A 17,892-nucleotide genomic window follows, 5' to 3' on the forward strand; every position below is an offset into this window, starting at 1 on the left:
CATTAAAATAAAATCTGATAATTGTGATTTGTTACAACCGATTGTGATTTACGTATCGCCTTTCGAAAGTAACGGAAACTCATTTGTGGATATTTTCGATAATTGCATCAGCGACGTTACACGGAATACGAGGTTAATATGCTTGGCGATATTAACATTCGTATTAAGTTAACGACCCTTTAATTTATGAATATATAAAAGTTATGAGCAAAATTGTGTTACAATCCTCCATTATGGTTATACGATTTTTAATGAATTTTTCAATTTTATATTTTATATTTTTAATGAAAAATAAAAAATTTAATATAAAAAATGTATAAAATTTCATAAAAAATTTTATATTTTTTTAATGAAAAATATTATAATACTTTATAGAAAAATATTAGTAAACATTTAGGAAAGTAATTTAATTACGAAATATCTTAAAAACTACTATAACTGGTGACTTTTCCAATCGATTTCCCCATGGGTTGTTGCAGTAATCAAAATATAGAATATAATGTTTAAAAAAATATTATAATACTATTACAATATTTTTCGATTCAAGAAAATTGTGATAATTTGCGTAGTCGTAAAGATGATTCGGGGATAAATATTTGGCTATTTTATTCATATTATCAAATTACATTGAACTTTGAAAACGGCCGCTAATGCAACCCATGAAAACGACCCTTAGAATACTGAATTATATAAGGTTTAATTAACTAAAATATTATCGGGAACAGAATATTTAGTAAACTAAAATGGGATGTTTCAATACTATATTTAAAAAGTTAATATAAATATTAAAAGAATATTAATCGATAAAAGAAAAGGAAATCTGAAACTAATAAATATTGTAATAAGGACTTCACTATGTACTACATCATAATAAGAACTTCATCACAGTTGTTGCCACGGTGATCGACGAAGATCGTTACGTGACAGTGAGAGAAATCGTAAATGTAACCGGAATGAAAAAAATATATTTCAGTCGATTTCGTTTGAAGAACCCTTCGCCATTCACCATAAAGTCCTGATTTGCGCCCTCCGGATTTCGATCTGTTTCCTAAACTGAATTAACGCTCCTCGGTGAACGTTTTAGAGTTTGAAAAGTTATAGGCTTCCACGATCCAGGAAACTCGACACTTCCACAAAGGTTCTTCTCCTGAGAGAAACCCAAAAGATGCTAAACAATTGGATGGCATGCATTTACACTTGAGGGGATTACATCGAAGAGCTGAAAATTTGATTTCCATTTAAAATGTTCCTCAAAATGGTCTATGTTAAAGTTGTTTTTACAACCTTCTTTTATACTAGATTATGTAAATTTTGGAATAATATGTACCAACTTACTCAAAACATAATCTACAATAAACTGTAAGAAAATGTGTTGTTTGAAGAATATATTTTCTCTCAGACAAAAAGATTTGTACTCGTATAAACGGTTTGTTTTTTTAATATTTTCGAATTAAAATTTTTAAAGTCCTTAAAAATAGAAGTTTCCGCAATATATTAGTACAGACAGTAGTGCTTGTTCTCTATTTACTCTACTGAAATGCAGGCCACATTCAAGAAAACAATAAGAAGTAAATAACTGGCAGAGTATTCAAATGTATAAAAGTCGATCGTATCAGATTGTACTACAACATTTTATATTCGAATAAATTTTGTTAAAATACTTGAATATATGAAAGTTTACATTCTAAATCAAAATATTCTGATTAAAAAATATATATAATATTCATCAGTGTAATTACGTTAAACAAAGACTCTATTGTGATAAAGACTTTCTGAAGTTGCAGTTGGAGATGTGAACATAAGTCTATTGTACGCTTGTGATAATTTTAGGGTTAAATACTCGTATATTGGTATAGAAAAAAAATAAATAAATAAAGAGGTTTTAGATGAACTATGTAAAAAACAAAGCATTTTGCAAACAATAATTCCAGTAAATAGAATCTATTAATTAAATATTACTTTTTGATTACTTACGTATTTATTATTCCTCGTTTGATTCTGAAAAAAAATATATTAGCTTTAATTTAGTATAGTATCATTGGAATTCGCAATCTTATTTTTTTATTAACTAATATTTTCTTTCTGTTTTTGTTCCGTACACTGATGACTCGGTATTAAATATAGGTTGGAAAAAATAATACAATGATTATTTGAAGAGATGATTATTTCAATAACCCTCTGTCGATGACTATTCTAAGCGAAAAGAGGTTCGTGTCTGTAATGTACAAAAACATCATTGTATTGACTGCGTTATTTATTTTAAAGATTAAGGAGGACTTATGATCTTTAATTACTAAATTATGACGAATGAGTTTTTCGATAGCTTATCGATAAAATTACGTAACTTCTTTTCATAGTATTTTTATGAGATTATAACCTAGTGGATCACATCCATATTGCATCCCTTGTATAAATTACGAGGCTCGGCTGATAAATTTTGTACACTATCGTGCTGCACGGAGACAAAAGGTACCATCGAGTAGAGTGTGGCTGCACATGATAGCTAACATTCCCCTCTATAAACCTGCGATAATGCTTTGAAATCCGTTTAAATGCAGTTAAAATGTCGTCAACAATATGTCGGCCAATAAGTCAACACGGTTAAAACCGGACGACCGGTTTCTGTGGCTGACGAGAAACGTCGGAAGGAGGTGGATGATATGCTTCAAAGTGACCGGCGAATCACTCAGCGAACATATCTAAAGAACGAGTAGGCCATATTATTGAACAATTGGGTTAACGTAAATTCTGTGCACGATGGGTAACGCGCAAACTCTCTTATGGCTCTCCACAACTGAAGTTTGAGTCTATTTTGCATCTGCTGTACTCGCCGGATTTGACTCCATGCGACTTTCACTTCTTCCATCATCTCAAGAGGGATCTCAAAGGTAATCATTTCATCGCTGACGATGAGGTGAAAGAAGCCACTTCGATCCTAGAAAGACCGCCAGAATTTTTCATTGAAGGAATGCAAAAACTTGTCACACGTTGGGAAAAGTGTTTCATTGCAAACGGAGATTACATTGTAAAATAATACTGCATTTTGTAGCTACGGTATTTTACTTTTATTCATTTTTATTTCATTCCAGTATATCTTTTGGTTCCAGTGCTAAGCATACATGTGCAAAATTTATCGGCCGAGCCTAGTATTACTTAATTATTTTTACTTACTTTAATATAAAATAATCCGAATTTAATATTGAAATCCACAGAACTAAGACTTAAATTGTACAATTTGGGAACGATAACTTCTTATTCTGTCTTCGACCTCTTATTTACTGTATGTGGTATCACAGACGAAAAAGGACAATGATAAGTGAGACACCTCTTTTACGTAAAAGTAGACAGGACCCGACACACAAATAATGGTATTTGTCTCAATTCTTTGTTTAGTTACGTTTCGTAGATTTAGACAGTGTACTGTATACAATTAAATGAAATATTGTAGTATTCCAAAGACAAAACACCAGTGCTGTATGTACTTTTAGCCGTAGCCGTATTTACTTATTATGATGTAAAATAAATTTATTAATTCTAATTCTAATTCTGCTTTAAACGCTATTATGTCCAAGGAAATTGGTAAGAATTTTTCTCTTCTGTATCCATTGCATCCATAAGCTTTTCTATAAACAATATTAATAGAATGATTATTGTTAATTTTCATTTACCGAAGCAATATTGTTCTGCTCTTCATATATTTCCATATAGATGAAAAATTCTAACCGATTACAAACTATATTTTTAAATAATTTCCTGTTTAAATAATACGTACATAATATTAATGTAAGCATAAACTTTAAATCACCTCAAGAATATTCTAGCTTCAGCTGGAATTATTTGGATTTATGTTTTTAAATATGCAGCCGAGATGAAAATGAATTTGTAAATTCTGAAGAAGCTCACTCAGCTATTGGCTTTTGTTATTTCGATCGCTATTGGTTTTGTCTCTTAATTCATTATTTGCATTGTCGTTTATCTATAAAGCGTTAATAAAAATTGATCTGAAGTGCAAGTGAAAACGGATTCCTCCAAAATATTAAACTTGTGACCCAGTTTGATTGCAAATTTTTTTTTCACTTTAAATTATAATTTATATTAAATCTACGTATGTATGTGGCGTGCTTTTGTAATAGGCGCGACTATTTTTGCATTTGTTATATTCAACTGTTATTCAATTCATTTATATAAAACTTAATTGATTATATTGGTGTTCATGTACAGAAAACAAGAATCTGTTTTTCTTTGGTGTCCGTGAAAAGTAATAGGATATTACTGAAATCCATGGCGAATCCCGTGCGAGATTTCGTAATCTTCTACTATGTTAACATCTACAAAAGCTGAAATAAAATTTGAAAATATTGGCATAAAACTAGCTACACGATTATTATCTTGTTTGGAGCAAGATGGGGATCCTCCTCATTATGTTCTTCATAAAATTTTATCTCGATAAAACATTTCCTATACGGACAGGGCGCTAAGGAAAAACGTGTTGATGTTATTTGCCTTGCAAATATTCAACCTGCGAAATTGTTAACCACATGGTTTCTTCAAATGAAATTGACCGGAACCACCTCAAACAGTCGATTTTATAAAACTGGACAAAACTTTATATTAGAAAATGTATAACTCAGCGATTAAATCTTGCCACGAATTAATAAAAGCAGAATTACAACACAATGAATAAAACAATATTATTATCACGGAGTTCGGTTGAACTTCGTCGGCAAGAGGCGACAGCGGCAGCGAACTACGTTTACAGTTCTAAACATGACCTAACCTAGCAGTGAAACGAAAACGGGGTAAAAAATAAGTGGAAAACATTATATTTCAGTTCAGTTAGATTAGTAATAAAACATACTTTCAAAAAATACCTCGAATTTGGTTAGACAACGTTTTTTTTCCATTTGGTGAACCGCGGCACTCGAATACGTCTTTTATTCATTTTTTTAATCTACCTTTACGAATCGCACCGTAGATCGTACTTGATAGTACAAGGAAACGTACAAAAACTTTATAATGTACTGGAAATAATAAAATTTAAAAGAAAATATACTACATGTATTTTTTTTTTAATTCTATATTAATAACAGATATGGTAATAAAATGTAGTATTTTACCATTTTTGATATCAGTATCGTTTTGTTAAAAACATTTTTAATTTTATTACAGAAATTTTTGTTTCTTGAGCCAAATAAATGATATCTGCGGGACTCTTACCGTACGGTTTACAATTTTATTGTAATTATTTTGGATATAAGGTATCGGTATTTGTTTTGTTTAAATTTTATATATTAATTTTTTTCTTACTTGTGGCGGGAGACTAACTTTTATCCCACCCGTATATTTATGATATTTGTTGCAAAAATAATATTTTCTTACACAATGTTTTCCGGAATTGCGTCAAGAAGGTGTAGAAGTGTCGGTAAAATTTTATTTTTTTTTTCACCGGGATACATCTCATAAACCTTTAATTGAATTCTAAAATGAAAATGAAAACAAAGAAAATTATTAAAAAAAAAAAAATTATGTTCAATTTGTTTTTCATTAGATAGTAAAATTATAAAAAAAGTTGTTATTAACATTTCTTTCTAATCGAAACAAATAATGCAATAAGCAAATCTGCTGATATTTTATAAAATTCTAGCGATATTTTTTCTTAGATTTCGTAATATAATAAATCAAAATCATAAGCAATATTTAAAAAAAAAATGTTAATAAGACAAATTAAATATTTTATTATGCATTTGTACTCTTATTATTAATAATAATTAAAATTTGATTAAAGTTTAATTAAAATTGAAAGAATGATTTTTAACTGACGATAGAAATTTTGAGGTTTTTCCCAAAATTTGTGTCATCACTGGTTGCAAATAGATCGTCCAATTGTAACAGTTTTAGAAAAGTTAAGTTTTATAATACCCTTTCTATTCTACTTTTTAATTTGATATTCACTTTCTGTTTAATTTTCTTTCCAGCGACCAAGCAGTTCAATTTTCTACTTCCAGAATTTAAGGCAAAATAAGTGTTATATATTTATTTTAATTTATATTTTCTATTTTTTTTTTTTAATATTATAAATTTATAACAAGTAATTGTGTAAACTCAATAGAAATTAAAACGTAATTAATGAAATTATAAAAACAAAAGCATTTAATTCATTTATAGCAGGGTGTTCATAAAGTCCTTCCATGATTACAAAAATTTATTATAAAAACAAAAAAAAACTATTAGATTTACAGCTGTGCGGTTTGCGGAAAAAAAAGAAAAATTATCAAGGTTTTTTTATCATGTCAATAAATAAAGTACAACATATGCGCCTTTTGTCGCTCGTAGAACGCCCAACCGATAAACAATTTCACGCTATGTCTTGGTCAACATTTCTTCGGTAACCCTAGCAACAGCTTCAGTTATTCTCCGTTCAATGTGTCCAGATCAGCTGCAGGTATTGCATAGACTCTATCCTTAACATAACCCCAGAGGGGTTATATGTTGCGGCTATCCAGGAAAATGTTATTTGTTATTGATTGCTCGATGAAAAAGAAGGGACTAATGATTCTGTTGTGCATCAAACCGCACCACACATTCACTGTACGAGAATCTCTAATTTTTCCCGTGGTAAAGTATGAAATTTTCTGAACCCTTATTCTTACATTATGCCTGGTTACTTTTCCTGAGGTGTGGAAAGTAGCCTCGTCTGAAAAACATAACAGATGGACGCCCTGTTCGCGGAAGATCAACTACACTTCCACTTTCCTTAAACTTTGCATACCACGCAACGATACTCTTACTATCACGTGATAGTCGTTGGTATTCCCTTCTTAAATTTCGCTGCATAGTTATCGGTGATTTCTACTCGTGGTATACATTGCGCTTTCTCCTGGATTGACGCCATCATATTAAAAATTGCTTCACTACCTGAAGCAAACCAATATAAAAAAAAAAATCGATAATTTTTGCTTTGTTTTGCCGCAACCCGCACAGCTATAACTGTACCACATTTTTGTAATCATGGAAAGATTTTAAGGACATTATATACATATATATATATATATCAGTTAAGAATATGATATTTACTAGATATAAGCGTTAATAATGGATTGTGTTCCTAGTAATCACCTATTAGTATTCATTTGTTTCTAAGAATTATTATTGTACTAGAACCTTGGTCTTTATGTAATATTTCTATTTAATATTTGTAGAACTCACCAAGATAACATTTACGTTTATTAAATAAGAATCAGGTTACGCTAAATGTTTTAAACTAAAGGAATATTAAATATGAATATTTAATAATTATGATTAAAACCATATTAATTGTAAATAAAATAAAATCGTTACTTCGAAACGTAATTCGTTAAGAAAAATTGTGAGTATATATATGTATAATTATTAATAACTAATACTTTTTTTAATTATTTCACCTTCATGCTAAAAGGGCTTTTTACACCACATTTTTGTTTTACTGTCTTATTGAGCTTGTTTTTAGCTATATTTTTAAGGGGGTAACAAGTCCTAATCTCCAAGACAAATATTTATAGAGATATAAATCAGGATATGCCCTTTTATAAGTTATGCATGTTTTTTTTATTTATTTTTGTGAAAAAATAGGCTAATCTTGATATTAGCCGTTATTTTGCACAAAAATAACTTTTTGAAAAAAGAAACATTCAGAGATAGGCCGTTATAAACATCTTTTTACATGCCAAATTGTAGTTTAGTCTTACATATTTAATTTGATTTCTTATATATTTAATTTGTAAAAGGATTAATATGATTTGATAACGTGCTTTAATAAGGGAATTTTTGTCAATTATTTCACACCAGACTGGGAAGGATTGTATGAAAAAGTCTACACAACAGTTTGACCAACCGTCGAAATTTTGCTCATTATGAGGTTTGGCCCAGCGACTAATGGATCTTGGGCCAGTCAAGGAATTGTCCAGTCAAATAAACATCTAATGTGACTGCACTGCTCTTGGGAGAATTAATTAAGATGCCAATCTATCGCCTATAATTGTAGGTGTTAGAACAGCACCATGGCGCGTCTTGGTCAAATATTTCATTCGGTCTTACCAGACTATACACCCTCCAGCATATTTTATATTTTAACATAGTAGAGATTTAAAGTTTGCCAAAATAAAATTAAAACTAACTAATATTATAATGAGTTTTAAGTCTCCAGATACAAAATCCAGGTTGTCATTAGGGACCCAGAGAATGTGTAGCAAGAGAAATGCAAGTTAACTGATAATCCATAATTACGGACTCAGCTATCTGAACTTCAGTGGACAGTGAGTAGTTTTGGTGAAACTGGACTAAAACAACAACTGTAGTCTCATTACATAATATCGATAGCTTTTCAGAATATTGAAATGTTAATAGGTGCACTAAATACGTATAAAACTGCTCTATATTTTTATTTGACCTGTATTCCTTGCACATAGTGTTTTGTTGTCCTGTATCACACAATGTCTGATTGACTTATGCATGTTTCTGCATAAATTGCTGAGTTTACAGCTTTAAACCTGTTTTGTTTCTTTTTTATGGAATTAATGAGATGAGTAAAAAAAAAAATCCTTTTCGGCCAAAACCCGGAGGTAGATTTCACCGGCGCTAAGTAAGGTATTAAAAAGATATCCACCTTAAGGTTAAGAAAAATTTAAAAGTTACTCAATACGACAATGGTTGCATGTGAAAAAGTTTCACACGTTTACCATACGACAAGCCCCATCTTCTTATAATTCCAGTAACATTTTGGTCATCCCTTCTCGTAAGGGTTGGTCATATCAAAAATTGTTTCAGACTAAAGTTTAAGGTATTGTTTAGAGGACAACAACACTTAAACAACCACTTTAAACCGATTCGATACTGTACCTATTATGGAGGTGTGATTTTTTTTTGTCTTCGAAACCCCATTTTTTTCTATATCCTGGGCCAATGGTTGGTAATATCAAAAAACTTTGCTTATATAAGTTTTAGGTCTTTATCCAAAAAATAGAAATCCGTATAGTAGAATAGAATCCTTATATCGAAAGAATAGAATCCTTATATAGGTACTTTAAACGAATCCATATTTTACTTAATAAGAAAGTTGTAGCGATATTTTGTTTTTTAGAAAAAGCTCCCCTATTTCCACGGTCCGATCTTGCTCATTAACGAACTTGATCAAATTTTGGTCGATATATTTTATGTATCAATTTGAAAGAGATTGGCGCAAAATTACGGCAGTTATCGTGTTCATAAGAAAGTGAAATTTATATATATATATATATATATATATATAAATGTATATATAAACTTTTTTTAACTGACGGTGGTTTTGGGGTCTGGGGGATGTGAAACGCGAAGACAAGTTGAAATTTTCTGGAAGTCGAATCATGGTACCCGTTATAATAGGTAGCCTTTTTTTTGATCTACCTAAATAGTAATCTTTTATAAATTAAAAAATGGAAAAATGTAATAAATAAATGGTATAATATTTGTAAACCTAAGGAGTACTTAAGGCCAATATTTTAGAAAAATAAATGGTATCGGTACTTACACTTTATCCTCATAATATTTACTGCAAAAAAAAAAAAATATATAAAAACAAATACCTGACAAAAATAAATACATAAAATAAAATGATCCAAGCCTCAATAATAATGAATAACATAAAATGTTACAGATCAATAACTATGAGTATATCTAAAATTAATATTTCCTGAAAACCCTCTTGTTTAATTACACTCTTTTTTTAATAAAAAACTGATGTACTTATGTTCACACTAATACGCGAATACAATGTTTTGGAATCTTATACATCAGCACTGTCACGAAGTCATAGGAAGGGAAGTAGTATCATGTACTTGTAATCTACATTCTTCAATTGCTCAAATGGATAACTTACAATAATCGTATTAAATTATGCAGATTTAAAAAAAAATATATTCTGAACTTCAAAATACTCCTAATGTACAGCGAATATAAAAATAGCTTCCCTTAAATTCATCATATAATGTTCATTTTCAAATTGTTATAAATTCATCTATAAAGTTAACAATCTATAATGAAAAAATTAAGAAATTTGTATAAAGTTGTTGAAATATTACATTATCGCATTTTCATTGGATTTATATCTACAGGTGTGATTCATAAATCAGAATTTTAAGTTACATTACATTTTATGTATCAAATGTTATCAGAAAAACTAAAGATAAATCAGTTGAAAATAATTTTAATTTAATTGACTAGAAACTATTTTGTTATATTTTTAATTGAAAAAAAATGCATCTGATGGTGATTGATCCATCGGAAATCCAGAAAAATTTACCCTTAAATTAATGGCAGCTACTCATTAAACATTAAGTTACGGAATTTGAAAGATGTCGCAAAATTATGATACTACTCAATCTAAGTTGAAGAACTAAATTTTGCTGAAGGTGTTGAAAACGATAGGCTTCAGATTGAAGATGATTTTGTTTCTTAGAATGTAAACTACTGAATGCATTAAAAAATTGTTATATTTGTGATAACCTAAACTCAAGTCAAAATACATCTCACACTTTTGCCAACACTATTCAGTTGCCACCAATCAAATTACCATCATTTGACAGGAATATTCTTTTGTGGTAATATTACTTTGCTATGCTTAACGACTTAGTTCATTCTATAAGTGATCTCTCTTATTTTAATAGTCGCATTATCTTTATTCTTCATTAAAGGCTACAGCATTTGACACGATAAAATTTTATTCAAAACAAATGAGAATTATCTAGTGACAATTAAAATATTAGAAAGTAGATTTAGTAATAACTTACAGTCATTCATTATGTACAGAAACTCTAGAGATTCATTTCAAAGAGAGTCTTTGTCTACTTTTCTGTTTATTAATATGATCAATTAATCCGTAAATTCACTTAAAGCCATGAATTTTCCAACTGACGTTGAACTAATCGTAACAGATTCTAACTTCCAAGTGAGACCCTATCATACGTAATAGTCAATTTGTATTTTTATTTGAAAATTCTTACCTACCGATTGATATTTTTTCCATGTTAGGGGTGATGAGGGAAGCTTAACTCTATATTTTTAACATCCTCCCTCCCATAGATTTTTGAAAAACTCAACAAGGTTTTGAAATGCGTTTTTCTCTGAATCTATGCATTTTAGAGAATAGTTTTTCAAACAAAAAATGTTTACAACATTCTCCTCTACAATTAATGTTTTTGAAGTTATGTCTTATAATTTGAAATTGAAATACTAGGTAGCGCTGAAGTTGTAAAAAACGTGTCTTTTCGGTTTTTTCACCGGAAAAAATTGGTAAAAGTTGTTAATCTCAAAAAAACATCCTTTATTTAAAAAATTTTCTTGTACGACTTACCGTTTTGGAGCTGTTCCTTGTGAAAGTGTGAAAATGTTGTGAATTGGGCACGTGTTCGAAACCGGTCTACTCGTTTACAACGTTTTTTAAAATTTCAGCGCCGCCTAGTATTTCAATTTCAAATTATATGGCATAACTTCAAAGACATTAATTGTAGAGGAGAATGTTCTCTACATTTTTTGATAGAAAAACTTTTCTTTGAAATGGATAAATCCAGAGGAAAACGCATTTCAAAAACCTTTCGAGTTTTTCAAAAAATCTATTGGGCGATGTTAAAAATCTGAAGTTAAGCTACTCTCATCACCCCTAACGCATGGACAAAAAATCAATCGGTAGGCAAGGATTTTCAAATACAACCTATATTAATGACAAATTTTCTGTAATATAAGTTGTGGAAGGAAAGATAATTTTGTTCAAAAAATACAGAAATAAAAAAAGTAAGACAAATATTGGAAAACGTAACTTTTAAATAGGATTTCAAAACCACGCTTCACTCACATTCAGTATTTCACATAAATTTAACGTTATTATAAAGGGTAACCAACCATTATATTTATAAACGTAAAACAACATTTAAAAATAAATATTGCAAGGAAATTTAAGAAAAAACAAATATTTTAATTTTTTACACCCTGGCCATTTTATCAAGGAATGTGTCAGTAAACACACGTGTAAAACGTTTTTGGAAAGATAACATTTTTTAATTCATGAAAAATTTGCAAACCCCTTCTCAGAAATTACATTTAGAAATGAATATGGAAGTTTTACTGCAATATTTCGAAGTAACCTAAAAATGAAAATAGTTGATTCTCTTAACTATGCCAAGCAAAGATATTTAAGCTTAGGAAAAGCAAGCTTAACCGCAATCTTTTTCTCAATAACAATAATTGTCACTTAATTGATGAAAACTTAAATTTAGAACATGTGTCTAAATTTACATGATTGGTTAACTTCAGATTTATATGTCTTTCAGTTACATCATCCCGTATTAAAAGCCAAGTTAAACAATTAAACGAATTGTTTTTCATGGTGCAGTTTAATATTAAAGTATTTCATCACTTAAAGACAGATTATTAATTGGTTCTATTGTTCAGCAGCCTTTTCTCAGTAATTCTCAGATGTAAACTACATAAGTGATTTCACTGTTTAGCCAATGAAATTGGATAGGCAAATTTTCTTCACATCTAGACAGCAATCTACTAAGAATTTTATGGCGATGTCCCGCTGACCAAGATTTAAAATCTTATACATTACGAACTGTAACTTATAGTTCAGCTAGTGCGTCCTTCTTGGCTACTAGATGTCTTAATCAGATTACTAAGGACAACAAGGATGAATTTCCTGCTCCCGCAGTCTTACTCAGCTACACAACAGCATCCTAAACAGCATCACACCTACACTCGGTGGTGCTGCCACACATAACGCAACGCAACCGTAACCCAAGGTGGAAACTATCGTATCGATAGGCGGATTGGCTCTACGTACTGAGTTTCAAACGATCTCCTCTGGGCACCCGGTTCAACCTAGTTGTACGACGCCCTAGCTCCAGTACGCGTGCACTCTGCTGGAGTAGTCTGTTAAATCATCGGTACTCGGCGAACCGTTTGATAAAACCAACAGAACCAAGGGTTTGAAGAGACTTCGTCCGACGTTGTCAGCCGAAGATTTAAGTAGTGATAAGGAAACTAAAAATGTTAGGAGACTGGTAAATTTTCTTGTATACGGTTTCTTGTTTTGAGATCACGGACCGATTGATAGCTCGGTAGGTAATAGTAATTTGCCTCAGTCAGCCACGCAGATGAGGGGTTGAAAAAGCAGACGGGATCGAGTACAATAATTGTTTTAGCCAACTTGATAAGAGTGGTAGCGCGATCTACCAACTTGCCAATTTCACTTGATAGTGAAAATGAATATACACTTGACACTTGATAGTGCAAATGAATATATTCACCTAACATCTAGCAAGTTACATGTACGTTTCGTACAAGTCCTGTGGTAAGTCTGCCAGTGAACAACGATTAGCCATGTCTTTAGTAAAGACGAAACCAAACGATCTACTCCTATGTTTCCCGCATTAAGTCGCAACCAAATCATACGAATTTTGGCATGGTGTTCTCCAAACAATACAATTATGAACGGCCAAAATCTAGTGCCCCGCTAGGCATTAAAGCTAATCGTCTTTTCTTATCTCTGAATTTACAATTTCCTCCAGTTCCACATTATTACCCCTATTTCCTGCCTTACTTCGTGAATTATTGGTTTAATTTTTGCCGATATTGTAAAAAATACATGAATCCGGTTATCTTACAAGAAAAATTCTACAATAATGTACATAGGTTGAATACAAATGCTATTGTGTTTATACCGACGGCTCTTAACACGATTGTGCTTTAGTGTTGTTGCAGTGTTGTGCTTTTGTGCACAACATTGTGCACAATGTTGGTAGTGCTTTTGTGTTTTGCAATAGAACATATATGTTTGGCCTGGGGATTGAACAGAAGCAAGGAACTTCTGTTTGTTCCCAAGCATAGTTGGAATTTCAGGCAATGAGCACGCTAACCGTACGCCAAAACAGGCTTGTTTCCATCTCCTTTCATTGATCGTGTTATTTCTGAAGGTATTGTCGGTCTCCTGAAGACGGTGGCTCATGATGAGTTGCAAAGTGAATAGCATGATTTTATTTTGCTTTTTGCATATCCAATAGACGTTTTAAATCAGTTAAATTTGTAAGTTAATTTTTAGGTGCTTACGATAGTAATATTAGTTTGACCGTGCGATGAGAACGAAACTTTATTGTGCGCTAAAAAAAAAATAAATAATCTTGCTGCTTGTGAAGCTATATTAAACGACTTTTATGGCGATATTCTCATAAGAGAACCTGGAAACTTAGATGTATTAAAGAAGTACAAGGCAGATATAAGATATATGTTAAATCAGTGTTGGTCTCCAATACGTAAATTGTTAACTAATAATTCAAGCATAATTCAATTAAACGATAATTAGGTACTTTATGGAACAATGATTCAGACAAATGGTGGTTTTTAATTTACTTAAGGGAAAAATAACGTACTGACTAAAAAAATGATTTATGATTACTGGAATTTACGACCCATTGGACTTGATTGGGGAGATAGTATTCTTGTGCAATCATTCTACTCAACAACTGCGGCAAATTAAATGTCATTGTGATTGAAAGCTTAAGTGATAATTTATTGTCCCAGTGGAAATATCTATACAATAAGTTTAGGTTAGTTGTCAACGTTATCATTAATAAATTAAACAGTAATAATTCTGTTAAATCATTTTAAATTTTTGGATTTACCAACGCGTAAAGTAACGTGTAAGGTAATGCGAGATGTGTATATGTAAGAACCATTTATTCTAATTGAAATATTTCATCCAATCAGTTCAAGGGTTGTCTGGGGTTGCACCACTCACAGATCTCTATACCATATTTAAGTTATTTGCTTTATTACTATTAACTTGTTTAACTAATCAGTTGGTTGCATCTTTAATACTCACATCGATGAAATTCACTTGTGTACTGACTTCATGATTGCACTGTACTGAATTCACAGTGAATCATTAAGTTTGAATATATTCGTTGCTAATAGAATTTTAAAAATCCAACAATTCAACTCAACATCCCAAATGGCATCGCATCAATTCACCTGATATAGTTTCTCGAGAACGTTTTCTGAAAAGCTTCAAAATTTTAATTTATGGTGGCACGGTCCTATTTAGATTTTACAAGAGCTAATACACTGGGCCAATAATAACTTTTTCTGTAATAATTTTACTCTTTCACCTGAGTAATTAGATGAGGAACGTAAGGGATTCAATTCTCGTTTGCTTCTACTTTACTCAGAAATATTACTGATGATTTTTCATCATTATTTAGATTAATTCGTATCTGTGTACGAATATCACAGTTAAAAGTTAAAAAGTTTTCCTTCAGAACTCAATGACATTCAATGTGGAGACAGATTTCAAAACAAAGTAGGTTATTCTCCCTCGATCCATTCGTAGTTTTATCAGGCATGTTTCGTGTATGGGGTCGCCTTCAAAATTCAAGCTATCATCAATTAATAAACATAAATTTATCTTACCTCCTAATGAACATTTAACAAATATAAGAATCCAAAGTGGATATTTGTGACTTTTGCATACCTTCATTCAATTACTTTAAAATTCTTAACGTAAAACTTCTGGATTGCCAATGGTAAGATCGTTGCACGATCTATTATTCAAAAATGTATAAAATGCTTTCGTTCCAGTGCTAAAAAATTAGATCAGCAACTTGGTCAATTCCCAATTATCGAATTAATTTATCTAAACCGTTCTCTATTTGCGCTGTCGATTATAGTGGTGAATTAATGATTCGGTGGACAGAGATCAACAGCCGTACCAAAAACCTATTCGTGGCTGTTCATATGTCTTTTAGCTAAGGCTCTACATTTAGAATTAATATCAAATTTAATATCGGAAGCATTCATTGCCGAATTAAAGCGCTTTATTTCTCGTAGAGTTTACCAAATCAAATATTTTCCGATAACGAACAAACTTTCAAAGCTGAAAACAATATTTTCCATGGATATTGTTTACAATATTTAAATCAAAGGACATCCAATCAAACCAGTACAATATTCATTCCTTTCCACATCACAAGGTATAAATTGGGCGTTCATCCCTTCTTCATCTCCGCATTTTGAAAGGTGTGAGAATTGGGCATAAAACGGTTTAACTTTCATCTTAACACTTAGATTATCGTAGACATCCTATTATTAATTTCCAAAAGTTATACACCGTAATTTACTAAATTTAAAATTATTTAAATACACCACTACATGTTCTTACTGAATCGTTTCTCACCTCGATCCCTATCCCCGATTTCACTGAGATTTTTATTAATCATTTAGACCGTTGGCAACTAACGCAAAAATTTACGCATTCCATTTAGAATTAATGGTCAAAAGATTATTTAAATTAATTGCAACAACGTAACAAATTAATAACTCCTAAGAGGAACATCCGTAAAGGAGACTTAGTATTAATATCAGATGAAAATACTTCTCTTTACAGTGGAAACATGGCTTAATAGCAGAAATATTTACAGGATCAGACAATTTAGTACGTGTTGCGATCGTGATAAAGTCTTTTGGAATACTTCGTAGATCAATACACAAACTAAATTTGCTACCAGTCTTAAAGAATTGAACAAGTGCTTATATCCATGGTGTATTTTCAAACACAGAAATTATTTATTTAATCACTTATTCGATGAATCTACTTATTCAAGTGATTTGCTTCTTCAAGGTATCAACTTATTCTACGACCTTTAATTAATTCAAGGTTTATTTATTCAAATAATTTATTTGTTTCTATTCTTATTTGTTTGAACTTATTTATTCAAGTTTCTATTTGTTTAATAATTTACGTGTTTAAATAGCTTATTATATTCAAGATTACCTATATGAGATTTATTATTTCTTATTTCATTATACAAGTACCAATGAACATTCATAAAAAAAATTCAGATTTTTAGGCGGGCACTCCATTCAGATATGAAATCAAGTAATGATTTCTTTTTTATCTTGTAAAGTGTCCTGTGTTCATATAATTTGTTATTATCCTTTATCGTGCTGTTCTTTGTTTCTTCAGTCTAGAACGGTTTATCAAACGATTCACATGTCTCGTCTTTTTAGGATCTTAAAAGTCAACCTATCTAAAGTTTTCAACGATGTATCAAATCTTTACTAGTATGAATTTATATCGTGCACAGGCTCTAAAATATTAAAATAAAACTAAAAAAAATTATAAAACATTATAAACTAATTTAAATAAATTAGTTTGAACTATAAATATTTTGTTCACTTCATTATATACCCAACCGACAACTCTGCTTAATTCATTGGTTAAGCCAATATGCACGGAAATAATTGTAAAAGTACAATCAGTATAATTATAAAATTGAGCTATAATCTTAGCAATATTATGAAGGTATATTTATGGATTTCCTTTTTTTTGACTAATACAACGAAAATAAGTTGCAGTATATAACATAAAAATTCATTTATAAATGAATATATATAAAAATACAACTAAAATACAAAAAAAACATAAACGAATAAGCCATAAAATTTATAAAAAACAAACCAAAAAAAAAGAAAAGAAAGTAAAACGATACAAGTTATTTAAATTAGATAACACAGAAAAAAGGAGGGAATACAAACGTGTTAAATTGTACTATGATGAAGTCTTGGAAGAAAAGGAAAGTAAATCTTCGTTTAATCATAAATTTGAAAGATAAAAATTATGAATCGAGTGTTCTTTAGATTTATCTGTATTCAAGTAGGAATTTTAAAAGATAACAGAAAAAAGGAAACTTTTAAAAGGAAATAGAAAAGTAATAACAACTTGAAATGGAACTCAACTGTATTTGGGAAATGAAAGAGAATTAGGAGAGGACAAATGCAAAGAACTAGTTGCCTCCTATTAAAAGATAATTCTGTAAAAGGAGAAATAATAAT

General features: G+C 30.4%; 1 protein-coding gene across 4 annotated transcripts in view; it reads right to left on the bottom strand.

Moving 5' to 3' along the window:
• The window catches only part of LOC142333180 (uncharacterized), a 107,837-nt gene that overhangs the window by 58,869 nt on the left and 31,076 nt on the right, over positions 1-17,892 (bottom strand). For all 4 annotated transcript variants that reach the window (XM_075380132.1, XM_075380130.1, XM_075380131.1 and 1 more), the window contains 3 exons: positions 9,542-9,562; positions 5,380-5,478; positions 1,975-1,998 (listed from right to left, as the gene is read on the bottom strand). In XM_075380132.1, coding sequence (XP_075236247.1) covers positions 1,975-1,998; positions 5,380-5,478; positions 9,542-9,562 — 144 coding nt within the window. The remainder of the gene's footprint in view (positions 1-1,974; positions 1,999-5,379; positions 5,479-9,541; positions 9,563-17,892) is intronic.

Source organism: Lycorma delicatula, chromosome 12, assembly GCF_047948215.1.
Source record: "Lycorma delicatula isolate Av1 chromosome 12, ASM4794821v1, whole genome shotgun sequence".
Lineage (NCBI taxonomy): Eukaryota > Metazoa > Arthropoda > Insecta > Hemiptera > Fulgoridae > Lycorma > Lycorma delicatula.